Here is a 27164-nt window from a genome sequence, read left to right on the forward strand (position 1 = left end):
ACCTTCTAACATGAATCTGTTGTTAACCCAGTCCTGCCCTCAAAGTCTGCATCCAGATATCTGTCAACCTTGTCCAGAATGTCTCATCCTGTCTACACCTAAAACACAGGTGTAGACAGATGTAGAAAATGAGTGGATTCACTAGCATTTAAAATATTGCTCAATAACTCACTTACACAACCAATAATTCTACCTTTATCAGTCCCATTATTACCTAGCTCTGAAAAGTTTGCAGTTTGTGAGGTATGATAAAGTTTAAGATGAATTGTTTTGTGTTTGTTTTTAATGTTAAAGATTTGTAGTAAGGGGTTTGGCTCACACATGGGAGGATGAGGAAAAGGGGAGGAGTAATTTGAAGAAAAAAGAGAAGAAAGTGTAGAGTAATAAGGAAGAAAACACAGGCCACTGTTTTAATTAAGTAAATGAAGAGGAAAAAAATGGTCGTAATTAATGAAGGCTTTTAGCTAGCAGCTGCACTAGGAGGGGAAGGGGAGGGGAGGGGGTGTTGGGGGGGGGGGGGGGGGCGCACGGGGAGGTGGTAGGGCTTTCGATTTCCATCACCACAAACACGTCAGCACTCAGCATTAACCCTCATCTGTCTGGAGTCCAAGATGCTGCACCAAGCAGCAGCTTTGCTACCAGAAACTTTGATTCTCCTTCTCCATCTCCTACTTTTCCTTCTTTTGGAGACTTTTCTTTTCTCTCTCTCTCTCTGCTTTAATCTCCCACGGCACGTTGAGGCATGTACTAGATGGTCGTTAATCTTTGGAGGAAGTCCCTACCCATGCCCTCGAAAGAAAACAAATTGTACTTTCTGTTTGCTTCCCCATCTTCTGGGGTGCTCTCTTTCTTTTCTTTAGAGAGTTTTTTTTTTTCATCTTTGATGTTAGCTGCAAAGCTAGCTAAAAACAAACATTAACCATTCGACTCCCCTTGCAAAATTTGAAGAGACTGTTTCCTGTGGGGAGGAATTCTCAGTCTCAATTTCAAGCAAGTTGCTTCAGGCCAATGAAATTGAATAGGGAGTTTGAGAATAAGGCAATGTCCCTTTTTCATTTACTGAAGTGGCAAAGATTCACATTAAACATTAAAATGGATCTCTCAGAGGGAAACACAACTCATAGGAACAACAAGTAAGAATAGACTCTTCTGTTTAAGATCTTCCAAGGCTGTTACTAAGGCATGCCAGCAAATGATTAAATGTGTTATAAATTAAATGTTGTTAAATGTTTCATTTATATGAACAGTTCAGTAACCCTTCCCCCTGTCCTGGAGCTCATACAGTATGTTATCAAAGAGCCTGACAACACGACATCTCTTACAGTCAGCGGCTAAGAAACAGAAAAGAGACTCACCATAGTGCCCACACTGTAAGTGGCTGCAGGACCAATCGTATGGTGATACGGGTCTGCTGTTGCATAGACTCTGCCGTAACTATGAAGGAGAAACAGACAGAAACAGTGTTTAATGTGCAGACAAATGTAGCTAAACACAACCTATGGATATATCGCAAAGATCAGGACCTGCATTTATCAAGCATGACAGTTTCCCTCCAGGGAGCTGTGCATAGCGGTTGACCGGGATTAAAATCATTCCTGTCTCCGATGAGTTAGAAACTCTGTGAATGTGCCCTGAAAACATTCTTAATTAAGCAGTGGTTTGCACCCTGGGCCCAGGTAGGGCAGGATCAACTTGCTAGGGAACCCAGGGGCAAATTTGAATGGTGGGCTCCTGTTGACATACCTTTAAGTACCCCTCAGGTACACACACAACAAATAACAGACTACACATTGTAGCATTATTATATTGTGCACAGAGCCCCAGAAACCATTCAGAATACAACCTGCTGTGTGGCGCTTTAATAAAACATATTTTCATAAAGGAATCTGGACTACAGATAATTAGAATCTGCTGAAATTACAAAAATTATAAAAATAGTTCCACCCTTGTTTCAAGGCTTATGCATCTATAATAATGTGGTAATAGCATTCGGTTCTGAGTGGAGTGACAAATGTAGGTTAATGCTATCAGTGTTTATTTGAACAAACTCATTATTTAAAATTAGAGATCTAGATTTTATTTCCCTCAGTTCCTGTGGACACTTAACTAAAACTCATGCAGTCCAATCCAACAGTCCCACCTTCATGAAGGTTATAATGTTCAGCCTGTGTTGACACTGTTTTAGAGAGGTGTTGATTCGGGACGGGTGGCAGCAGGTCAAGCAAATTAGTCCAGATGTTCCATATGTCCCTCTCCCTAGCAACATTTTCCAGCTCCTCCTGAGGGATCCTGAGGTGTCCCAGGCCAGATAAGATATATAATCTCTCCAGCATGTTCTGGGTCCATCCCAAGGAGTCCTAGCAGTCGGCCGTGCCAGTAAGACCTCCAATGGAAGGAACCAAGGAGGCTTCCTAACCAGATTTACCGAACAACTCATCTGGCTCCTTTTCGATGCGAAGGAGCAGCGGCTCTACTCCGAGCTTCCCCCAGATGTCAGAGCTGCTTATCCTATCTGTAAGGCTGAACCCAGCCACCCTGCGGAGGAAACTCCTCTCACCTGCTTGTACCCATGATCTCATGAGCTCATGACCATAAGTGAGGGCTGGAACAAAGATCAACTGGTAAAATCGAGAGCTTTGCCTTGCTTCTTCACCACAACACTCCGGTACAACACCCACTTTATTGCAGATGCTGAACCAATCTCCCACTCCATCCTACCCCACCCATGAACAACCCCCCCGAGGTACTTGAACTTCACTTGGAGCAAAAACTCCATCCCAACCCGAAGGCAGCAATCCACCATTTGTGCTGCTGAAACTTCCCTTAATTACAGAAACGCCTCTCTGTATGACACAGTACATAAACTACATCCTCATGACCAGTGACCACACGATGGCATCAAGACCTCTCTGAAACGATCTCAGTAAAAACTGAACATTATAACCTTAACGAAGGGAGGATTTATTACCGGACTGTTGTATTAGATTGTGTTAGCTCTAGCTAAGTGTACCTAATAAACTGCCAACTGGGTGTACATCACCCTGTATTTACCATCTGCTTGGAACTCCTAGCAAGTTAGGACAGCTGTGGCGCTCTGGGGACGTTTTTTTGTATATGAGGCCGTAGATTCAGACGCAGAGTGACATTTTGACTTATTCCCCAAACATAAAACTATATGGATTCTTTGAACCAGTACAAATCAAAGGTGAAGTTAATCAGCTGGGAAATACTGTTAATTGTTTCCCCCTTCCCCAACTCCAACCACCAGACATAAACCTTGTGCATGTTGGCTTTGATTGAATAGCTCTGATAATGGATAGGGAGTGCTAAAATGAGTATGCATGAGACACATAAGGCACTGGGTCGTCGATTTTAACTGAGGTCTGGAGGAGAGATCTATAATCATTTCCCCCTCTCACTCACGCTAAGGACAGACCTATGGGATGAAAATGCAATCGATGTTTCCCTATAAATGTACGCTGTAAAGGTGAGAGTGTGTGATTGCAATGATTTGTTTTACCCATTTCAATTTATGAGGAAAAGTGTTTTATCTTCCGGTTGATGGGGAAGGATTGCAATAAAAGTAACGTCAGCCAGAGAGGGGAAAAAAGAGGGAGAAAGATAAGAAAAGAAAAGGACGGAGTGATAAGAGTAGTAGATGGCTGAAGGGAGGGAGAAATAATATTATGAACAAGGAGTAAAATGAGAAGATCATCCTTTCGGGGTGTGGAGACGGAGACAGGAGACGCAGGGGAGAAGGGAAATATAGGTTTGTAAAGAAAAAATATTTCGAAGAAAGAGGACGCTAAAAAACAAAGGGCGGAACATTTCTCTGATGATGTCCCGTACCTTCTCCTCCGTCTACACCGCCCTCTTCTTCACCTCCTTCTCTCCTCCCATCCTAGGCGACGTGTCTCCTATCTTCCATCTCCCCCTGTATCTCTCTCCGTCTGTCTCCCGAGGCTTATTTCCGGTCTTTTCACCAGCACTGGCTTGGAACTAATCCCCTCCCTCAACACCGCTCTCTTTTCTCGTTCCACCCCTCCATTCCTCTTTGTCTGATGCCACCGACCGCTTTATTTATATTCCTCTCTTCCTGTCTTGTTTGTTTATTCTCCTCTAAAAGTAGAGGGAAGCCAACATAGGTCTGGAGGGCAAAGATAAGTGGCTGCGCAGGCACACTATGTGTTAGACTATGTGTTATAGAGGGAGACCTGAGGAGAGGTGGTGGGAGTTTACATGGAGGGAGGAAGGAGGTGGTTTTGAGGACTGCAAATAGTCTGTTTTATTTTTTTCATCATCGATTTATCACTAATATTTCCTGATTAGTCTCAGTCAAATGTGACTCACAGGCTGCTGGTCTCTTTCTGGTGAAATGGCAAATAAGATAAATCCCTAAAAAATCTGCTTAGAAATCATAGAACAGATGATTTCTTCAGTATTAATAGTAATCCAGTGATCGTCTTCTGTCTCCATGACTACAGCATGAACAGGAACTGCTAGTAGCTAATGCAGCATGACTTTTCCTGGAGTAAAAACCTACAGCAGTTTACTACAGTAGTACTTTAGTATATTGTATATATAGTACATATATATGGCATGAAAATAACAAAAGATCAACCACAAAATGATCAATAGTTCAACATTCAGTTTACAATGATATAAAACACATAAAAGCTAAATATTTGCACATCGGGTGAATGTTTTTAATGTTTCGGCATAAAAAAGGTTTTGACTAAACAATGAACCTACTGCTCCACCTGTGGGGCCACTAGAACGATGCAGAACTGGACTGATGGTACTATGAAAACATGTAATATATGTGGAGGCTTCATGTCTCAGTTTCCCACAACCCTCCACTTATTACTTAAGTAAACTTAACTTCCTGCCTGAACTCCACGCATGGACTCTGGACAAACTGGACATTTACAGTATGCCATTGGTAAAGTAACCCAGGATGTAATTTTATCAACCAAAGCGGTGGTCACACTAACTTCAGTCTCTCTCTGCTGCACCATGATGCTGGTGTCTGAGATCCCCCTCTCCTGCAGGACGAAGGGCAAAGACCAAAGGACCACGTTTTCTTTCATACCCACTGGTTTTATCATAAGATAGCCCAGCATACTTCATATACTAACAACCTATTATAACCAATTTCAAAAGAAACTGGACAACTTTCTGGAATCACTTCAGACACAATGGACACAACTAGAGCTGCCAGGGTCACACCAAGCTGATGAGCCAGGAGAAACAGGACTGCTGGATATGCTCGATGCTATTTAGCAGAAAGGACAGCCAGACACACACCTGGTTGCTTGTAGGTACGATCATCAAATATGGCTGACATTCAGGCAAAGTTAGTAATAGGACTGTGTAAACTTGCTGCGTTTGTACCTGTTGTCCAGGTGAGTTTTTTAAGCCTCTAAAACGGAGACTTATGGCCTCGCTTTACTTTGAAACTTAGACTGTTGGAAACGATCACGCGGACACCCCGTGTTCGCTTCCTGATCCAGTCTTATCAGCCATGATGTATCCTTCCCTGATTGGTCACACTCTACTTTTTGTAATGTTTAGAAATCTCTGGTCTTACTTTTTGCCATAGCTGTTCCTCGTTGGTAGTATCTTCTGCAACTAAGCAAACAAATGCAGAGTAGACAATCTGCTTCCTGTTTACACCAGCAAGCACATGGCCGCTGTGCGTGAATGCTCATCTGATAAATATAAATAGTATTTGCAGTGTTGTTAATAATTGCTAAGTGTGTACTAAGTCACTGTTTTCACAGATGAAAACAAAAAGTAACTAAAACTTTTTTCACCTATTCTCACAGAAAAGTAACTTGGAAAAAATGAACCAGGTAAAACTTTTCTCCTCGCTTGTTTTAACAGATTACAAAAAAAGGAACTTAGAAATATGATCCTGGTGAAACTTTTTCACACATGAAACAAAAATTAAGGAACTTTAGAAAGATTATCCCAGTAAAACCTTTTCTTTCACCTGTTCTTAAGTCATAAACTCATATTCTGCCCCTCCGGGTTTCCGTAGAAACCTATAGTTACCTGTAAAATATAGTGTCTCGAGGGGTGTGGCTGTTAAAGGGTTAAAGGGGTTGTCTTTGCGCTAATGCTATTTGAAAAATGAAGGAAGAAGGACAAAGTGCATTTGAAGATCAGTCCTCTTACACGGTCTCAAGTGCAGACAGTGGAAGTCTTTTGTGTGTGTGTGTGTGTGTGTGTGTGTATGTGTGTGTGTGTGTGTGCGCACACTCTAGAGAGACAGAATAGAGGAAGAGTCTCCCATTCAGTCTGTGTAAGACCTCTCTTATCCCACAATAAATAAAACTCCTCTACAGCCCCCCCAGCCTTTGCCCCATCTCCTCCCAGCTCCACCTCACGGCCCGGGCTTCCCTTTAAATCAGGAGAGCTTAAAAAATAGAATGAGAGAGACACAGAATAAAAGATGAAACGGGGAGAGAGTGAAGAGGGATACACTGCACATCAGCCACAGAGGGAGAACGAATAACGGAAGAAAACAAAGGAAATGAAATAAGTCTTCTGGAGAGAGACATGCCCCCTCACCTGCTCCGCTCTGTTCATAATTCTCCTGAGCACGCCGCTCGCTCCTCGCCTCTGATAAATCTTACATTATCGGAGGCCTACAGGCTCTTGCTGTGGCTGTTTCTTATCAGGCCTGACATGCTCAATCTCCCTATGATTAGCTCCCCAAGCACCTTCATACACACACACACACACACACACACACACACACACACACACCACCTAGACGGCAGAGGTAGTGGGTGTGCGCAATGCTCAAAGACACACACACGCACATGTTTTTTCTGTAAATACATATCACTTTTGATCTGGAGGAATAACTGGCACAATGCAGACTCCCAGAGAGCTGGGGACAGCTGCACCGAGAGAGGAGCAGGGGGCTGGGCAGAGCGGGGTCCAGGGCCAGGGCAGGAGCAGGGGGCAGGAGCAGGGGGCAAGGGCAGGGGTAAGGGCAGGGGTAAGGGCAGGGATGGTAGGGTAGAGCTCAAGGCCCCGGAGGTTCATGGACTAGAGGTTGGAGACACGGAGCTCCAAGAGGAATGACGAGTGAAAGATGGAGTGGACCACACTGCTCTCTCCTCCCTGTGCTGCACTCCTTTTGTCACAAAGCAAGATTAGGGGCCTAGCCATTTATGTGTGGACTTAACTCAACTTTTTCTGGCTCTGTTAACCAGGGTAGATCACCATGGTAACCTACATTGCATGGCTAAGCTTCTCCAGAGCAGGCTAACTTCACGGAATCAGAATAAACTTGTCATCACTTCACTACTGACCAATTAGATCCCTGGTAAAAACCTTCCTACAGGATCCCGAGATGGACAAAAGTACTCAGTACCGACTTCTCCTGTCTCGACCAAAATCACTATAGAATATAATAAATTTTACATTTTCCATACTCACTCTAGACTAAAATGCCAACTATATGCCGTCAATGCCACCATTAAAAAGGCACTTATTTGTCCCACTTATTTATAGAGTAGAGACGTCCTTCCTGTCCCAGCTGCTTGTTTTCTTTTCTTTTTTTTTCTTTTTCTTTCAAATCAATGTTTGAACTGGAGTTTGAAATATGTAAAGCATTCAGCCGAATACAATTAAAAATTCTAATATTTTTGTGTTGCTAATTTCCAAATGGTTGTAAAGTGACATTTTGCTTGCAGGGCTGTAGGCAGTCATTAACTAAAGCACGTTTATATGCAGAACATATTTTGCATATTTTTACAGGGGAAAATTCTACCAATATCAATTTTTGTTGATGCAATATGTCAAAGTTGTTCGGTGAGTCGAGAAGCAAAGGAGCCACCAAAAAGCAAAACGTCTGTGTACGCCTTCGGTTTGAAGGCAGGTAAGGGAAACACACACACGGCGTCTTTTTGATGAACGTGCGTGCAAATGAAATTTTTTTTTTACGACGACACCTTGACAGAACATGGAAGCCAACATACCTGTCGCTGTACGCGGCTGCAGCGGTACCAGCTGGCTGGGCATATCTGTAAGCTGCGTACCCTCCCTGAGAAGAGACGGGGGAGTTCAATACCACCTCCAGTTAGGAACACAAGATGGTCACCAACAATTAGCTGCAAACACAGCTGACTCTGAGGGAAGCGCTGGATCACATGCTCAAGACACTCAGCACCACATTATTGACAATAAATGAAAATTGATATAAATAGAGTTTGACTCACATATATTTCTGCACCATAAAAACCATCCTGGTAGACCACACTGTTGACAGAGGACATCAAACATTAGACATTAAACAACAGTGGGCAACAAATATGTCTTCATCTATGTTGACAACATCCTGATTTTCTACATAACCACACAGTGACACGCTCTGCATGTCTGGACTGCTTCTGGGAAATGAACTCTTTAATGAATGTAGATAAATGTTATTTCCACTGCGTCCTTCCTGAGGTGTGTGGCAACATTCAGATGGTGAGAGCTGTGGCCGACCGGCCCCCTCCTGACTCCTGCAAACAGCTCCAGCGTTTCCTAGGTTTTGTCAATTTTTACAGCTGATTCTTCGGAGGCTGTGGCACCACTAAAGCCCCCCTGACCTCCCTCAAGTCCTCCAATACCCAGTTTGAGATGTCCAAGCAGAGAGGCTCTGATTTCCATGAGTTTGTTTCATAAATGCAGCCAGCAGCACAATTTCTTTGATGTTTTTTTTTCTGTTTTTCAAAATAAAATATTACAAGTTGATTTTGTTTCTAAAGTTTTAAACTATAAACTAATTGTTAAAAGCTAAATTAAAGAGAATTCATTTACATTCCCACCATACAGTCAGTGACTGATGACCAACTGTACCACACACATTATTCTTCTCTCAGCCTCCTGCCTTTACTCTCTCTGTCTCCATCTGCATTTCTTTCTTTCAACCCCTACAACACTCTCTCAGTCATCTATTCTCTCTCTCACTCTCCATGTCTCCCCCCCTTCACGTCCACGAGGTCTCTCGCTCTCTGAAGCGGGCCCATTGGAGTGTGCAGGGCAGGTCATAGCAGTCTATTCACCGCCAAATAAAGAATGACACATTAGAAAAAAGAGAGACAAATTTGGCCATTCTGGAATCAAAGAGCAATTTTCCGCTCTATTAGAAGGCGGCGGTTTTGTTTTCCACTCACTATTCTTCTATAACTGTGTGTGTGTGTGTGTGTGTGTGTGTGTGTGTGTGTGTGTGTGTGTGTGTGTGTGTGCGTATGTATATATTTGTGTGTGAGTGTGTGTTTTTGTGTGTGTGTTATCCCCTGTGTCTGAATAATACTGTGAATTAGATTTGTGCAGTCGCGTGTTTTCAGTCTTAGAGACCTGTCATACAGTGTTTATTTGATTATCGTGTGTTTGTGTCGGCTGGAAGTGTGCATGTGTTCGTGCGTGCTCGCAGCCACTCACGCTCCGTAGGCAGGGATGGGTGGAGGAGGAGGTGCGGCGCGGAACGTGTTGTAGACGGCCCGACCCCTCCCTCTCAAATGGGCCCCTCTGTAGGCCATGGCTGCTCCTGTGCTGGGGTATGGAAAGCCTGTAACTGACAGACACACACACACACACACACACACACACACACACACACACACACACACACAGACGCAGAGGTGGGAAGGAGCACAATATGTTACAACACTAAGTTTCATATTTTCATTTGCAGAAAATCACCTGAACATTTAAAGCACATGGCTGCTGCTGTGCTCTAGTTTTCTTACTGTCGAGAAAACCCAACAACGTGTTGGTCCATCTGCCCTGTGTGTGTCTCAGCTGGCGCCTAATGACAAAGCTATGCTATAAAAATGACTCAGATATATAGTTTACTTCTTTCAAAAAGGGGCTCAGTAATTTTTATAAAACTGATGGATACTAGATTTCAAGAAGAGGAGGAAATGGTGTGTTTGTTAGGGACTATTTTCAGGTGGATAACACAGCTAACCCATGGTTTTAGGTCGGTTAGCATTCTCTGAGTAAAATCAACATGGAACTGTCAGGAAACAGATTTATTTCACCAGACTGGATGTCCAGACTGATCCTGAGACTGCTGCACATGATGCACATGATGTATATTTACATGTCCACCATGGCATTTAATGTGCAGTCACATGGAAATCAAACATGACTTACTCTCTCAATATTAACTTGTAGATTCATTAGATCAGATTGTTTACAGGAAACAAGACCGGAGCAGATTTCCAAATGTTGGTGGAGAAACACCGCCTCCTAGAAATGATGATTTCATGCAACTAAACTGCAACCGTGGGATAATATAAGTACACAACTCAACAAAATATATAACATCAGTCTAGTTGATTTTAGACATTTTAATGTGGAAAAGTTAAACATTATAACTTCTCCACATCAAATAACAGAAAATGTAATTAGATTTCTTACAAAACATATTTGCTGTTGCAGTTTAGTTGTGTAGAAGTATCATTTTTAGGAGACAGGTTGTTTTGAGATATTATGATTAAATTGTGTGTGTATCATTTTCAAACAATGAAAAATATAAAAAAAAAGTGACAGATTGAAATTACATAACATTTCATAAAAACATTTCCTATTCTCTGCTGATTCAGACAAGAGCTGAAAAAAGATCAATCACACCTTTAACTTAAAACTTAAAAACATCTGACAAGAACCTGACAACTTGACAGGGTTTAGCTAAAGGTATAAAAAAAGGATGGAGGGGATGTTCCTGAGATGAAACTGCGAGTGGAGCTGGCAGAGAGAGCAGCAGAGGCACAGAGGCCTGTGTAGAGGTTTGGCTCAGTGTTTGGCAGCAGGGACACAAAGCAGATGGCCTGTATTGTTTGTAGTGGTAGAATCAGCCTATGGCCATCCTTCATCATCCACACACACACACACACACACACACACACACACGCGGGGGTCACCCTTACCCGCACGGGGTGGCATGGTGATGTGATGTGAACTGATTTAGGTGAAGGTCTCGGTTTAACCTTCAGCCAGTGGGGGAGCAAGGCCAAAAATGAGTTTTCTGGTTTCTGGGCGTCTTTATTCTGATTTGAAGTAAATAACACACATGCGTGATTCTAAATATCATTACAGTGGGGCCATGAGTACATGTCTATCTTCCCATTCTGGGAAAGTGCTCTCAGACTTTTGGACCCTACAGTTTAAAATATCAACAGATATTGACAGGTTTTGGGATGGATATATATTTATAATAATACATACATAAGAATACATATTTGTATGGGCTAGACATATATGTCAATATATGAAATTGTTTCAATTTCTAATAGGTTTCATATATGATTTTTACATATATTTTTATTTTATATGTACATATATTTCATATATAAAAATTCAATATATATGTAACTGCATTTGCGTATGGGGTAATTCATTTATTCAGTTAACTGTTCCATTACATTACCTTTGATTTTTACTTCCCAACATAAAGATCTAAACGATGCTTTAAAACCGTCTGCATACACTGCAGGAAAAATCATTCTGGTGGAGCGACACTGATTTTTTAATTTAATCTAATTTAATTTACATCAACTTTTATTTCATTCAAGCAGTTAATATAGAGGCAGTAAGGTTCCGGGGATCTTTAGAGCTCACCCTCCAGAATTCACAAAATTGTCACCCATTGATTCTTGATTGACTTGCCATTTAGTGCAAACACCACTGCACAGGTTCATCTAAAAGGAGGTATTATTTCCTACAATAGTCTGCAGAGAATGTTTGATATTATTAGTAAAAATGCAGAGAACGGAAAGCCTCATGGTGGAGACATGAACTTTTATCGGAATAAAATATCCTGGTTATTAGTATTCTGCTGAAACTATGCAAAATGTAACCGTGCCTGTTCACAGTGAAGGTGTGTGATCCATTACTGTGATGGATGACGACATCAGAAGTCTTCAGAGTTCTTTTCTCTGCTGGTTGAATCTAAAAACTTAATCTGAAACCGGCTCTTTAAAACTTATTAAAAGTTATTTTCATATATGATGCATTTAACAGCACATAACCCTAAAGTATCAGAGTAAAGTAGAGTTCACAGTTTTCTTTACAACAACTGTATAAAACATTGATATGAAATACTCACAGTTTTACTGTTTACACTCAGCTAGCATCAGTCACCTGTCCGTATACGTGACTGATCCCTAGCTAGCTGCTGGTACACAGCTCAATCAATATAGTAAAACTCAAAATTTCTAAATATAAATGTCCACATAGTCCAGACTACGCTGGCCCTGAGCGCACAACACAACTTAAGAAAACATGTGCAAATAGACAAAAGACAAACAAATCTTCATCAATCTGACATGTGCTGCAAATCCTCACGACAAAACCACATTCTGAAAAGCTGGAAGCAGCACGGACGACAACGCAAGTGTTTCCAGGGGACACTAAAAGGTGATGAACCTGCACTTGTTGACGTTAAAAGCATTGAACAACAAGTGCATGGATGTACGAGTGCGTCCCAGCCGCCTTCATAACTTTTTAGTGTCCCCTGGAGACACTTGCGTTGTGAGCGCTTGCAGTGTTATGTGTTGTCAAACTGATGAAGATGTTTTTCTAAATGTGTTTGTGTTTTGTCTGTTTGCATGTGTTTTCTTAAGCTGCAGTGCGTTGAGCCTTCAGGGCCACCGTACCAGACACAGCTATGCACACACAGGAGTGTAGTGCAAAACCTGTGGGCTGTAAACTCTAACAGATACAGATGAATGCCTTGAAAGGAGCCCTGTTAAACTCCAAACACACTGTATCACCTCCCAAGCACCTTCAGACCTCGGAGGGGCCGCTGATATGGATGACTACACCTACTGTCTGCAGCAGCAGAGAAAAGCACAACCTGCTCCGCTGCAAGTGTTCAGAGACCGAAACACTCTCTCCCTCTCTCTCGCCTCCATCCATCTGTCTCTCTCTCTCTCTCTCTCTCTCTGAGGGGTGATGGAAATTCTCTACCCTCTGCTGTTTCTGCCTCTACTCCAACTCGTCAGACAACAGCATTAATATGCCACACGGCCAACTCGCAGTCCATTGGCGATATATTCTGAGCGAAGGATCAATTTCCCCCACCTTTCCTCTTCTTTCTTCACATCAGAGAAATCCTTAACATCCATATATTCATTCCTCTTTGTGCGTGTGCGCGTGCCAGTAAGTGCGCTGCACGTGTGCGCATGCATATAAGTGAGCATGAGGACATGTGTATGTGCATGTTGGTGTTGGTGTGACGTATATGAATGCAATCTGGTAATGAGCTATGGCCTGTGCATGCTACAGCGATGCCGTAATAACCCCCCCCCCCCATAAAATAAACAAACAACATCCACTGATACACACATGCATAAAGAACCACACCTCAAGGCTGCATACACACATACGCACATGTTATCTGTTGGTGTAGGACTTGTTGTGGATGTTAGCTGGAGTCATTTACATTAAGAACAAAACAGCAGTTATAAGATTGTGTTTTTATGTATTTTATATATTCATATGTGATTATGTTTGAAGCTGTGTGTGTGTGTGTGTGTGTGTGTGTTGTTTGAATCACACCTCAATTCCAGGTTTTATTACGGCGTGTCTAACTAACTGCTTGGAAAATCACAAAAATCTACATGCTACATTACGACAGGGAGGTTGCCAGGCATTAAAGTGAATTATATTTTCAGTGAGCAGATACACTAAAATCTCACAGTGATGACATCAAGTGGAGTGGCAGAATGAGCTACGGTAAAAAGTTCAAGCCTTAACTTTAGATGAAGGAAGCAAAATTAAGGAATTTATAAACGCACTTCACAGGAACAGCTTTCCATAAAGATCTCACTCACTCATGCAGAGCTGAAAGGACTGAAAATGATTCTAATGAATCTGGATTTAATAAACCTCTAACATATTATAATATTCATGCAAAACACCAGACTGGTGTCTTTGTTTTCTAAAGGTCCCATATTGTATATAGTATATACTGTATTTTATTTGAAGTGTTGATCCATAAGAACATATATTTGTGGTTTTAAGAAGCAAAAACCATCTCAGTGTAGTAGGAGGCCTCTCTTCTGATTGGCTGATTGTTTACTGAGTGATCCAATAAAAATATAGAAGATTTCACGTGAACACTCAGAGAAACCAAATTCTGCAAGGTTGGATGGTGAGTCCTTTAAAGTAACCATGTAAACTTCAGCTGGATCCAGAATCTGCTGCTGTTTACATTCACACTGGGGCTGAATTTATGAATGGAAACACTTTTGGACTTTTACTCAAAATAGCATGTATGACGGGCATGATTGATTTAATTGATTACATATTTGTTGTACAATTCATCAATGTGCATTTGCTTTGAAGGAATCTTAAATTTCACTACACACATGGATCATAATGTTAAATCAATACAGCCTCATCTTCTGTTACAGTCACAGTACAAGTAATGGCTGAAAGTGCAGAGCAGCACAGCTAAAGTCATGCTACTGTATGTAAACCTCATAACAAATCACTACCTGCTTTTTAAGTACCCCGGAATGATTCAGTTAGAAAAGGCGGGGTCAGTAGCTGACGGTGATCTCGGGCCGGCCTTGGACCAATGACGGGGCGCCAATATGACAAAGGCCAGAGTTGATCTGATGTCGCCCTTCCAACTGCAAATTTTTCAGCATATGTTAAAAAGGCCCAAGCCACTTGCCTTGTTACTTTGCTGCCTGCATTTTGCATTTTAATCCTATTTGTTGTGTTCTGGAGAACGGCTCTGCCAAGCTCTGCATACACCAGCTCCCATGAGATGCACACACACACACACACACACACACGTTTGTCCTGCTTTGCATATACCCAGTCTAGGACACAGTCAATCAATCAGTATTACATTTCCCTCATTGTCCTTCAAGCCCAGGCAGTCTATTTTACCCAGTCACCCAAACACACATATGCACACATGTATACACACACACACACACACACACACACACACACACACACACAAACCTCTTTCTCGCCTGTGATGCACGCACTCTCCACGTAGGCCAAGGCTATTATGCAAACTCTGATCAAAAAACATTAGAGGTAGTCTGGACTCATCAGACTTTACCCCACCGAGCTGCAGCAGATCATATTATGTGTTTGGGTGAGTGTGTTGACGCCTGGTTGTGTTACGCTGGAACACTCACTCACCTGAACACGGGCCTTTGTTTAAAGCATGCTGTTATTAGAGACAGGCCTTTATTTCTAATCCCCATGTTTTGCGTTCATTCTACGTTAATAATAAGCTTCCTTGTTTTCTCGTTTTGTCAACTTAATGTAAATATGTACGTTTTGTTAATTTCAATGTCATTCGATCTTTTATTTTATTATATTTTAAAGTTCAGTTAATTGGAATTTACATTTCCAAGTTGAATTAATTTAAAAGGATTTACAGTAGATGAAACGTTCAGTTTCATTACAGCAGCTTAACACAGGGAAATCTTAGTGGACTTAATGAATTGTTTACATACAGTAGAAGCAATTTGCAATACAAATACATTCCAGATGAGAGTAACACTGCCCAGATCATGTTTTCACCAGTACTACTGGGAAAAAATGTTCAATTAATGTATCTGACAAGTCAAGAAATATTAATCCTGTCGGCAAATCATTCACTGAAATCGTATTTCATTTTTTCCCTCAAAAAATTCCACTCATAACAAACTACAGCATTTTGTATTCTTATGTTTAGGTACTCACTCACTGCATGTGGTTAAGTTAGAAAAATATGATCTTGGTTTAAAAAATATTTAATAATTTTACCTAGTTAACATTTAACTGAAACCACAACCTTTCCCCAACCTTGAGTGCAGAGTCAAAGCTGTGCTTCGCCCACAATCTGCCCAATAAATTCCACTAGGTTGAATAAACATCGCCAACATATTCGTGGCAGGAATTACATTTACAAAGTATATTTGGCAATACCAATTTGTAGCATATAAATATAATTTCTAGGAGAAGCTTCACATCAGAAACTGAAGACTGCGTTCACATGCACTGCAAACAAAAAATAGCCCTTACATGCAGCAGGTAGTCCATCGCAATTCTCCCAGACTGACGCCATTATTTAGTGTATAACTGATATAAGATTTTTTTTTATTTATTTGAAATAAGGGTGCAGTGAGAGGACAGACAAATCTACTGTTCAGCTGTGGAAACCTTAAGTTCCCAATATATCTGAAATCAATTATAATAATAATAATAATGATACAAATCTTAGTTGGCCTTTGGAGTAATGATGTTTCTGTTCATCGTGCCGTGCTACCGTCACAGTGACACCTCCCCTGTCTGAAGATTTCGTGCTCTGTTGTACTATAAAAAAAATCCCACTTGAAACCTTTCCACACACGGATACGTAGGTCCGAGCTTTTTCTTTGAGAATTCATAGCATTGTGTTTCCACGACGTGGCCCTGTAACCGTGGTGAAGTGTGTGTCTATGAGCGTGCTGTGTGTAACCACGAGCGTATGGTTGTTTAGGGGCATACCAGAGCGTGACTGTACGGGAGAGACTGTACATCTATGCCTCAACTAGGCTACAACATTCATGAGCGCGTGAGCACGGGTGTGTATGCATGCGGAGGTCATGCATACACACCCATGACGGATGGTGAGGTCATCCGTCACTCCTCTGAATGGGGTTTGCGCACAATAAACTTGTAGCTGAGCCCAGCAATGGAGATGGAGTGCACTGTCAGCCGGCCAGGATTTATGGAGGCCGATTCAGCTGATGGGTGCTGGGAAAAGCTATCTGATAAAGGGTGATTAATCGCCCTTACATCCCACTTTATATCCTGCTTTACTCCCTCTCCAAAATAGATTAAATGCAGCCATAATTATTTCAGAAGGAGTCTTAATCCCATGCACTTTCGCTTACAGGTGGGAATTCTTTCATTTTTCATCGAGAGGAGGTGAGAGGAGGGAGAGGAGTAGGAATACCTGGAAGAAAAAATGCAAAGGTGGAGGCGTGGATATAAGCTGCACAGTAGACCTCAGCCACAAGGAAGATTCATATAGTGAAGAAGAAGGTGTAAACAAACCGACCATCTATCCCTCTATCCATCTCTCCCTCCCCCCGGGAGACAGGGAGGCATATGGTGTCGTTTAGGCTTGGCAAACTTCACTGGTGCCTTTTAAAAACCACCATGTTTTCTAATACTTCTATCCATATGAGGACCAGAGCTAACTGACTAAATGTTTACAACAAATACTAAACACACACCTGAGGCCTTTCCCATGAAGCAAGTTCAACATCCCCAGGATAACTTTTAGTTATCTGGCTTGACTGAACCTAACACTGGCCGTCCTGATAACCTGTACTACGAAGCTGGTTATCAACTGGTTCAGTTAACCCTGGGTTTACCTGTCCAGCTACGAGCGCGTTCATGTGAAAGAGGCCGAGTTATTAATTATAAGCACCATCGACTGAACCATGAACGAAGTACCTAATATGACATGAGAAGACACGATGATACTTGCTGGTAAGTTCGGTTTATAGCACCGTCCAAAAGTGATGTTCAACAAGGTGAAATGTGAACAATATGATCATATGACTGGAATAAAAAATATTATTTTGATGTCTAAATATAATTTCTATTAAAGTCAGACTAAAGACATATTGTGAATAAGTGTATGAATTATCATTACGTTTGAGTATTTTCACTCTTTTGTTCTGAACATGTGAAGCAGATAAAACAGTTTCTGCTGCAGAGAGGAGAGAAAGAAAAGAGGAGAGAAGTAGCTGATGTCTGATGAGTCAGACTGACTGAAATGTTTGTTTATAATGATGGAAATAATTAACAGTGTGTGGATCATTGTTCAAATCAAAGACATCAGAGGTTTCGATTTTTTTTTCCAGTTGTGGTCACAGAGTCTGATCATGTTATTCTGAGCTGCAGTGAGTGAAGCTATAATAGTTATTATAAAGGCTATTTATTTAACATGATAAACTCTGCATTTTCTAGAAGCTCTGTTTTAAAACCACATGGAAAGACTCAAACAGGAAAACTATTCCACTGATTGTTTTTAAATTTTATATCTACTGCTCGTTATTATTGATCACTTTATTGTAAACTCTTTTGTCCCTGTCAGGATCCTGTAGGAATGATGACTCCATTTTTCCAGTGATCTGATTGGTCAGTAGTTTGGCTGTCGACAGGCTTTGATCTGATCCTCTAAGTTAACCTGCGCTGGAGCAGGTTAGGAGTTCAGCGTAAGTTACCATGGTGATTTACCTCGGTAACAAGTCAGCCACCGTCATAAGACTGAAAACACGCACTTATACCTGAAGTTACCTTGATAACCTCTAATCCTGCTTTGTAGTACAGACCTCTGCTCAGTTACTCAAAGTCACTGTAAATGCCTTAAATGAAATATATTGATACATATTTGATGAGACATGGATGGACGTCACATCCACATGTATGATAAATGAATAATGTTTAAGGTTACAGTTCAGTGTTCAAAAATTTGAATTATATTACAGCTGCTGCTGTAGCTCAGACGAGCTCTACTGCTTCATTCAGTCCTGGGAAATCTCTGCTTAAGATAATAGACTACAAAAGAGAATGTTCTTTGCTGAACTTAATATTAGTCACACAACCAAACACTGTCAGCTCACCAAAGTTCAGTCCTTTCATTAAAAAGGCCTCTTGGACTAATAAAAATATGGGAAGTTGTTCTTAAAAAAACATTAAACCTTTGACATGAGTCCTTTCATGCAGCTTTCAATTTGCTGAAATAATCTGTTAAATTGCATTCCTGTACAGTAGTTAAAAAAATAAAATAAATTAAACAGGCAAATGAAAATAAAAAAATAATAAAAAATAAAGAGAGAAACATATGACGTATTATTTTCTTTCCATCATTTGAGCAGTGGGAAATGTCAGTGTTAACCAAATCAGCAAGATGAATAAAATGTTAACCTTAAAGCTAATATTGTTGAAAATATTTCTGTTTAATTTCTTTGAAACTTCTTGCTGTGTAAAATGTTTGTTGCTCATTCATTGCTGCTGTGAAACTCAAAATGAATCTAGCACCTGTCCTGTCTGACAGATGCACTGAATGTCTGTCACAGCAGCAAAGTACAAAATGCAAATATCAAATACAAATAAATTTACAAAGCATAAATAATAGATAAATAATATAGTATAGCAATAAAGTGTGTACAAATAGATATCAAAAATATGTTAATACGTCAAAAATAACAGCAGAAAAGGAATGTTGCGCAGTTGGTGTGTTAATTATTAAACGTGAGTTTTGATCATTTTCTGTGAAGTCTTCAAAATCAAATTAAGAAGGACTGACATTTCTTATCATAAGTTAACTGCAGGTGATTGATACAAGGCTATAATCAAAAGAGCTGTACTTTTGAACATATTTGGGAATAAGCCTAATATCAGATTTTCACTACATGATCTTCCTTGCCTAAAGAATTCTTGATCATGATATTATTGCGATATCTGTAGAAAATTTGAAAATTAAAGAAAAAACAAAACACTATTAGTCAAATTCATCTTAAACTTTTTTTTTTTGTTTTTGGCAAATGAATTAGACTGAACTGTGTAAATGTAAATGTGTCAGCAGGTGGAGAGAGTCTGTGACCATAACGGGACAAAAAGAACAACTACACTTAATGGACAGTGAAAAAGAGACTAGATGAACTGATAAACTGAAGATTCACAAGCCAAACATCTGCCATCATCATATTATCATATGTGTATTATTAACACAACATCAATCTTTCAAAACCAGTTGAGACAATCAGACTGTGGTAGAAGAAAGACAAAAAGAGAAAGAAAGAAAGACAAGAAGGTAGGAAGGAAAGAAGGAAGGAAGACATCCCAGCTATAACAGCCGTGTCTGGCAAATGTGCTGCTGCTGTGTGGGTTTGAATGTGCAGGTCAGGAGGTGTTGAGGAGGTTAATGAGCCAGAGAGACACTTATTCAGGTAAAATGGCTGGATTATTGCTTTTAAAGTACTACTTACTGTGTATGTAAATTGAATTTAGGTTTAGGAGGATCGAGAATGGATGTAATAAAAATATAGACTACTGTTAAACTAGCTAGTGTAACAGTGGTGTTACACAGTATGTGTGTGTGTGTGTGTGTGTGTGTGTTGTGCTGTCGGACAGATGGAGCAGGTGTTTGTCCTGTCTGTGGTTCAGTATTGGTTGAATGTAAAGAAACACATAGCACTGCGTCTGATTGGTGATACAGGGATTAGAGGAAGGCGTCTAAGAGTTGCTGTTTGGTTGTGTTGGTGGATGGAGGGATAGATGGTGGGATGGAGGGACAGAGGAGGAAAAGCAGGAAGAGGAAATAAAAGAGATGGATGGCCTCCCTCTGTCAGGGCGGTTATTTAGAGGAGAGCTATAAAGCTGTCGGTGGAATGAACAGATTTCAGACTAATGAGCAAAAAGGAGAAGCGGACAGTCTCAGCACTTCAAACCGAGCTGTTAGTAGGCCTACACACTAATCGTGATTAGTGCATTAGCATGCTAGCACAGCTCTGAGAGTGCTAGTGTTTGTGTGGAGTTGTCAGCTAAGACCTAAAGCTAAAACTACGTCTGTCAAATGAGCTTTTGGTTGATTAGAGTGACTTTTGTAATCACTGTTCAGGGAGGGCCAGGCACCAGACTACTGGCAGACACTAAAATTTACAGATGTTCCCTGAATGCCTCAAATGCAGGCAATGGGTAGATGCTTGCTACGGCACACATCATAGTTTTCACTGTAAAATGTGTCAAAATGAAGGGCCATAAGGAGCCCCTTTTCCTCTTTGGGGCCCCATACATTTGCCAGGTTTGCCTGTGCTGACAGCGCACCTCTGTGTGTGTGTGTGTGTGTGTGTGTGGTGAACTGTGAAAGATTATTTTCCAAACTGAATTTAAAGGGTCATACTTGGGAAACTGCGTGTAAAAGTTAGAATATATGATGATATACTCAGCCCCCACTCAGCACGACAACCGAAGTGTTTCCAAGGGACACAAAAAAAGTGATGAACCCAGCTGGGACGCACTTACATGAATTCATTAAAATGCATGTATTATAATACATTCATGTGCACTTGTTGTTCAATGCTTTTAACTTCAAAAGTCACAAAGTCCATCACTTTTTAGTGTCCCCTGGAAACACTTCCGTTGCCGTCGGTGCTACCTACAGCACATTTGTGTGTTTGGTTGTGTTGTGAGTATTTGCAGAACGTGTGGTTCTTTACGGTACTGTGTGTGATTCTTTACCTGCATAAAATTCGGGTCCATATACTGCTCCAACCACTGGATTCAGCTTCCAGCCTGCACAGGAGACACGCACACACACACATGCAACAAGCAAGCAAGCACGCACGCACACACACACACACACACACACACACACACACACACACAATGGATGTTAGCATTTCTGCACTTGTATCAGTCTGGTGTTCCAAATCAAACCTTCTCTACAGAATTATTACGCTGTTGTCCTTTCCCACAAATTATTTATTACTATATATTTACTACAATACTATATGTTTCAATATGTTGCATCAAAATGCTAAATTTGACTTTAATGCTTTGTAGAATTTTACAATAACTTTGCGGGCTGACAGTTACATCCTGTGTATATCCATAAAACACGTCCCACAGTTCAGTTCCATTTAACCTTTGTTAATTACATTCTCCTGAGTCTTTACATATTGTATCATATGGTTTTATCAGAAAGATTTACAAAATTCTACTTCTTCTTCTCCTCCCCTTCTTCTTCTTTCATTCACAGGTGTGTGTGTGTGTGTGTGTGTGTGTGTGTGTGTGTGTGTGTGTGTGTGTGCAGGTTTGGGGCCTGATGACAGTGAAAAATGGAAAACCCTTCAGGGCTGATACTCTCTGTCTCTGCACCCTCAAACAGGATCTGTGTGTGTGTGTGTGTGTGTGTGTGTGTGTGTTTGGCCATTTAATTCCCTCCCTTGTTCATCCATCCCCTCCCCCTCTTCCCTTCTTTTACTTCTCACAGCCTCCATCATTCCCCCCCTCTCTGCCTCCATCTCCCATCCATTCCATCCACATGAATGAGTGTCTGTGAGAGGGATGGGGGAGAGAGACACACCCTAAAGGCCCCTCTCTCCCTCTTTACCACTGACTCCTGGCTCTTTTTATTGGCTCTTTTTATTTACCCATTCACTCTCTCGTCCATCTACCAAATACCCCCCCCCGCTTTAAATCCCCTCCTCCATCTCCAGTCATCCTCTTTCTCTGCTGCCCTTTTCCCTTTACCCTGTAAGAAAAGATTTCACTTTGCTATTTGCATGATATTTCAAACCAAATCGACTGCCTCTCTGACAAATATTGATTTCATTAATCAAATGTGAACAACTCTTTTTGTGTTGAGGCAGAATCTGCTGCCCCGGCTTCCATTTGCAGCTTTTGGTTTCCTTTCCATTCACAGTGCAGGCTCGATGGCTGGAGTTGGATCATAATGATTTACTTCTTCTCATAAATGCAGCCATGATGCTCTGACACTGGCAGTGAAATGAAATAATGAGCAAGAAAACTAGAGAGTGGGGACAACATGTGAAACAAATGAGGAGGAGAAAAAGGCACAAGAGTGGGAGAAATTACAGGAGAGGAGCAATTAGAAGAGATGAAAATAAATCTGAAGTCTCACCGTTTGTGTAAGGGTTCGCCACCTTTTTGTTGGTCATTACTCTGGCTGTGGCGTTGTTGACCTGTCAGCAGACAGACAGAGATTAATGTGAGAGCCGATACACAACGACGACAACAAAACACACACACATACACGCACAAGCAAAAACTCCGCATAGAGAAGATAATCCACATCGTAACAGCTCTCCATGCCATGCTGGAATTTGAGGCAACATGCAGCGAGTCAAAGGTCTGACGTTCAACAACGTAACATTCAAGATCCAATCCTCCAACCTGAATCACCACATATGTCATTTGTCCCGACCGGCTGATATGAACCATAGGAGCATTTCCTGAATGAGCCACAAATACACTGTTAAAAATAAATAACTAACTATTTTGTGATGTGACAATGCTATGGCAAAGGTTTAGCTGTCTAGGTTCAGGGAAGGATCAGGGTTTTGCTTGAAATAAGCACTTCATTAAGTTTAGACCACATTTGTCGACCAATGTTTTGTCGATCCACCCACCCTGACTAACTCTGTATATGGACTTCTGCCTTTGCTCCCATTATAACAGGGGACATGAAAAGAAAAGACTGATGCTGTCACACACAATGTCATTCAATACTTAACTATAGTTCATAATAAACTGCTTGCACAAACAGCTTATGGAGTCTATTTTCTTATGGGAGGACAGTCAGAGAAAATTCAAAACATTATGTAAAAACTAAAGTGAATGCACACAGACAGTTTGCAGTTTGAAGTGCAAAGTTACACAAGATTTCAACTATTTCAATTGAAGATAAAAAAAAAAAATGCTTCAAGTCCAGTTTTGGAGGTTTTCTCACAATGTCATTTCTCAGAATAATCTCTGAAGGCAGTACGACCTATATCCATCTTGTCTGCTCTGATACACACACTGTGGAAACTTCCTTGCTATTCAGCATTGTACTGTACTTGACTTTTCCACTTTCCCAGTCAGCTTGATTTTGATGATTTGCAGGTAAAAAGATGTCGAGGCTTGAGGTTAAACTTGGGACACATTTGGCTGAAAAGTGGGTTGATTAGCAAAGACAAAAAAATACAGTGAGTTGCAAATCCCTTTGTTGCCTCCGTTACATTCATTTGAATGCTATGCCTCCTGATGCTACCTACAGTAGATGTGAAGCTTAGATCGCACTGTATTTTACACATTTACTCATACACAAGCCCTACGCAGAGTTAACCCTGCCTGCAACTTTGTCTCCATATGCCAATCATTTTGCAACAGTAAATATGTTCTGGGGGAAACATGTTTGTTAATATTTGTTATGTTAAAATGTCCAACTTTGCAGCACGTGTTTACATTTTATGAAGGCTTAAAGTTATATAGGACTGAGTGTGTCACTCTGAATGTCAGGTGGGTGCTGAGGTGCTGATGACAGTTGGTTGGCTGTCTCCACGGCGTCACTTTTTTCATGCAAATATCAGACAGATAATATACTTGCTGGTCAACTGAGTAACAGCAATAAAATTCTAGTTCTCTCACCACACCTGGCTTGTTAGCTTCATTAACTAGCTAACTAGCCAGCAAATGAATTAACCTTAGGTTAGCCTCTGAGCAAGGCGCCCAGATGCCCAGGAGTACTAACGATGCTAACAAGAGTGTATGCTTGTCACAGGCATGCACTGAAGTCATGGCTCCACATACGCCCCAACTCTTGGCACATTATTGGATTAGCCGGGAGGTAGGTGGAGTCAAGCACTGCCAAGACGGTGACAGCAGAGCAGCCCATTCTGAGCTTCAAAATGGTTGATGTCACAGAGTCTACGTCCGTCTTCATTTACAGTCTATGGTCTAAACCTGACCACACACAGAACCCTAGTTTCTGGGATCAAAGTCCTGTGATTTGTACACCCACCATCCACCCACAGCCTTCCCTTTCCTCTGTTAGATGAACCCTAATGAGTTAAAATAGTAAAAATGAAAGAGGAAAACATATTGAGTGGACAGATAAAAAGATTATACTCCCCATGAAACGGGATCATCAAAATAGAGTCAACAAATTTTATTAATGTGTATGCGCACACTGGCAGAGTGTCATTTGGAAGGAGTTCATTTTAAACAAATGATGTTTGACTCAAATCAAAAACCACTGCACTGCACTGTACATGCCACACACACAGGACGAAATCCATCATAAGCAAAGCAGAATTCAACATGTATGCAAAAAATAAAACAAACAAAAAATAACCAAACATTGCAGCACACTCACATACCACTGAATAGATCTGTCTTTCTCTTTGTCACACACACTTACGGATCAGGGTTCGGCATGCAGTGTTCAAGGTGCAGCAGGCAGGTGGGAGAGAAGAAATAAATGTAGGAAGAGAGGGAAGGGAGGGAGTACTGCAGGAAACGTCAGGCGAGCAGAGAGAGGAAAGAGAGAGTCAGGGGGAGGAGAAGGGGAGTCAAGGAAGTGGAAGAGGGGGGAAGTAAGGAAAGTCAGGAAAAGGAAGGCACCTCTATTTTCCGTCCTTCTACGATTGTACCATTTAGTTTCTCCCGTGCACGATCAGCATCTGCACTCGTTTCAAATGTTACAAACCCAAAGCCCTGCAGTGGCAAGGAGGTGGGGTTGAAAATCAAGCGAAAAAGGAAAGGAGTCCAGAAATGAAATGATGAAACAAACGGGGGAGGGGGGGGGGAGAGAAGAAGACACAAAGCACAGATGAGAGAGCTGCAGGTCAGGAGGACGTCTAAGCCAGAGAGACGTCCGGCTGGTTAGACAAACATGAGAAACAGCTGGAGTTACAGCAAGGAAAGCTGCCAACACAGGACATCAAACCAAACACAACAGCTCTGATCATACATATATATATATGTATATATATAAATTAAATCACATTATAAATAAAATTACCACCTCATCAGTGTGTGTATGTGTGCACGCTTTTTTAAAAATTCTCCGCTCCTTCTAGTACCACAGACTCTGTTACAGAAACAACTGGACCTAACTGAATTAGCAGATGAAATGAAAGCCTCCACACACACAATGGAGTTTGAGATGTGCGTGTGTGTGTGTGTGTGTGTGTGTGTGTGTGTGTGTGTGTGTGTGTGTGTGTGTCTGTCTGCCGTAAGGTGCAGTTGCTCTGCTGGTGTGCAGAGGCCCCTGTGGGAGAGCAGATAAGTGCCACACAATTACAATCTCCACGGGATCAGTCAGTCGTGACTCTCTGAGCCCCAGGACGCAGCTCGCTCATGACACCCTGTCTGTCGGCCTGCGTCTCAGACTGGGCCTGGAGATACAGCTCGCTCAAACAGCCCATAAGTGGGTAAAACATGGCTTCAAATCCTACTACACTGCAGAGACCTGATCTAGCTATGTGAGTTAGCTTAACGCAGGTGGAGAGTAAAAGCTCCTCCTGCTATCACTGATCGTCGCCTGCATGATCAGAAACCTTTACGTCCATATTATGTGTCAGTTAAATGGGAGTTTAATAGGTCTACAAGTCCTTGCTGAGGACATCCGACCTCATAACAATACAAGTACACGATGTTGTCCAGCAGTCCAGTGACCCGTTAAAATTCCTATCATTGGCTTATGACAGCGATAGGCCTGAATACAAAATAAATAAATAATAATGAAAGTAGAATATAATTTTAAGACATTTTAAAAGATTATTAAATGTCATTATAATGTATTCATAATATATATTATTTTCACTAAAATTGTTCTATTTTGCAAATGATTCGTCGGCCCACTTGCAACGCCACGGCCCACAGGTTGGGAACCACTGGTCTAGGACCACAACCACAGTACAAGTAGTTGTCAACTATTACGGCTCCAGCGTGGCTCCTGACCCCGTTCACTGTGGCCCATCGAAGTGGCATCTGCTAAGACTGAGAGTTGAGCAAGTGTAACTCTTCTGAGGAAAGATGAGGCCTCTGGTTTCACAGCAGTGAAGTGGTGGTAACTGAAGCTAATGCTGTTACAAGGTTTCAATACTGCTGATAACATCACAGTAATGTTAGAGACATCAAGAAGAATGTAAAGCAGGTTGTTTTCAGTGTAAAGTTAGTACTTGTTGACAACATATTCTACATATAATGCTTTCATTTTTCATACAGTCCATTTAATCATGTGACACCTCCTTCTGCTTCCATGACAGAGAATACTATATATATATATACATAACTATAATGATCATAATTTGTATGCAAATGGAAATGAGACTGGTTTAATAGGCAACCTTAGGAAAGTATCTTTGACAGTGTAGTTATAAGTGCATTTCCTAAATTTAAAGGAGCTATTTGTAGGTTTTTGCTATTGCTACATAGCTAACATTAGCATTAACAGCAGTTTACATACCAGTCTAGAGGAAACATTGTAAGTTTAGCATCAAACTTTGCTCCTTTAGTTGCCAAGAGCTGTCCCCAAAGGTGGAAAGAAACCCTCATGTGTTGCTTCTATTTCTATTAATTCCTTTCTTCTACTGAAGTTAGAATGCTACCCAGCTAGCCACGGTCCA

At 41.2% G+C, this 27164-nt stretch overlaps 1 protein-coding gene across 9 annotated transcripts in view; it reads right to left on the minus strand.

Annotated features, from left to right (window-relative positions):
• rbfox3a (RNA binding fox-1 homolog 3a) overlaps window positions 1-27164 on the minus strand; it is a 594924-nt gene that overhangs the window by 13866 nt on the left and 553894 nt on the right. For 7 of the 9 annotated variants that reach the window (XM_056365235.1, XM_056365232.1, XM_056365229.1 and 4 more), the window contains 7 exons: window positions 25156-25248; window positions 22673-22733; window positions 21268-21321; window positions 9448-9580; window positions 8238-8277; window positions 7998-8062; window positions 1356-1434 (listed from right to left, as the gene is read on the minus strand). In XM_056365235.1, coding sequence (XP_056221210.1) covers window positions 1356-1434; window positions 7998-8062; window positions 8238-8277; window positions 9448-9580; window positions 21268-21321; window positions 22673-22733; window positions 25156-25248 — 525 coding nt within the window. The remainder of the gene's footprint in view (window positions 1-1355; window positions 1435-7997; window positions 8063-8237; window positions 8278-9447; window positions 9581-21267; window positions 21322-22672; window positions 22734-25155; window positions 25249-27164) is intronic. The other 2 variants (XM_056365234.1, XM_056365236.1) reach the window with 2 other exon arrangements.

This window comes from Seriola aureovittata, chromosome 21 (genome assembly GCF_021018895.1).
Source record: "Seriola aureovittata isolate HTS-2021-v1 ecotype China chromosome 21, ASM2101889v1, whole genome shotgun sequence".
Classification (NCBI taxonomy): Eukaryota; Metazoa; Chordata; class Actinopteri; order Carangiformes; family Carangidae; genus Seriola; species Seriola aureovittata.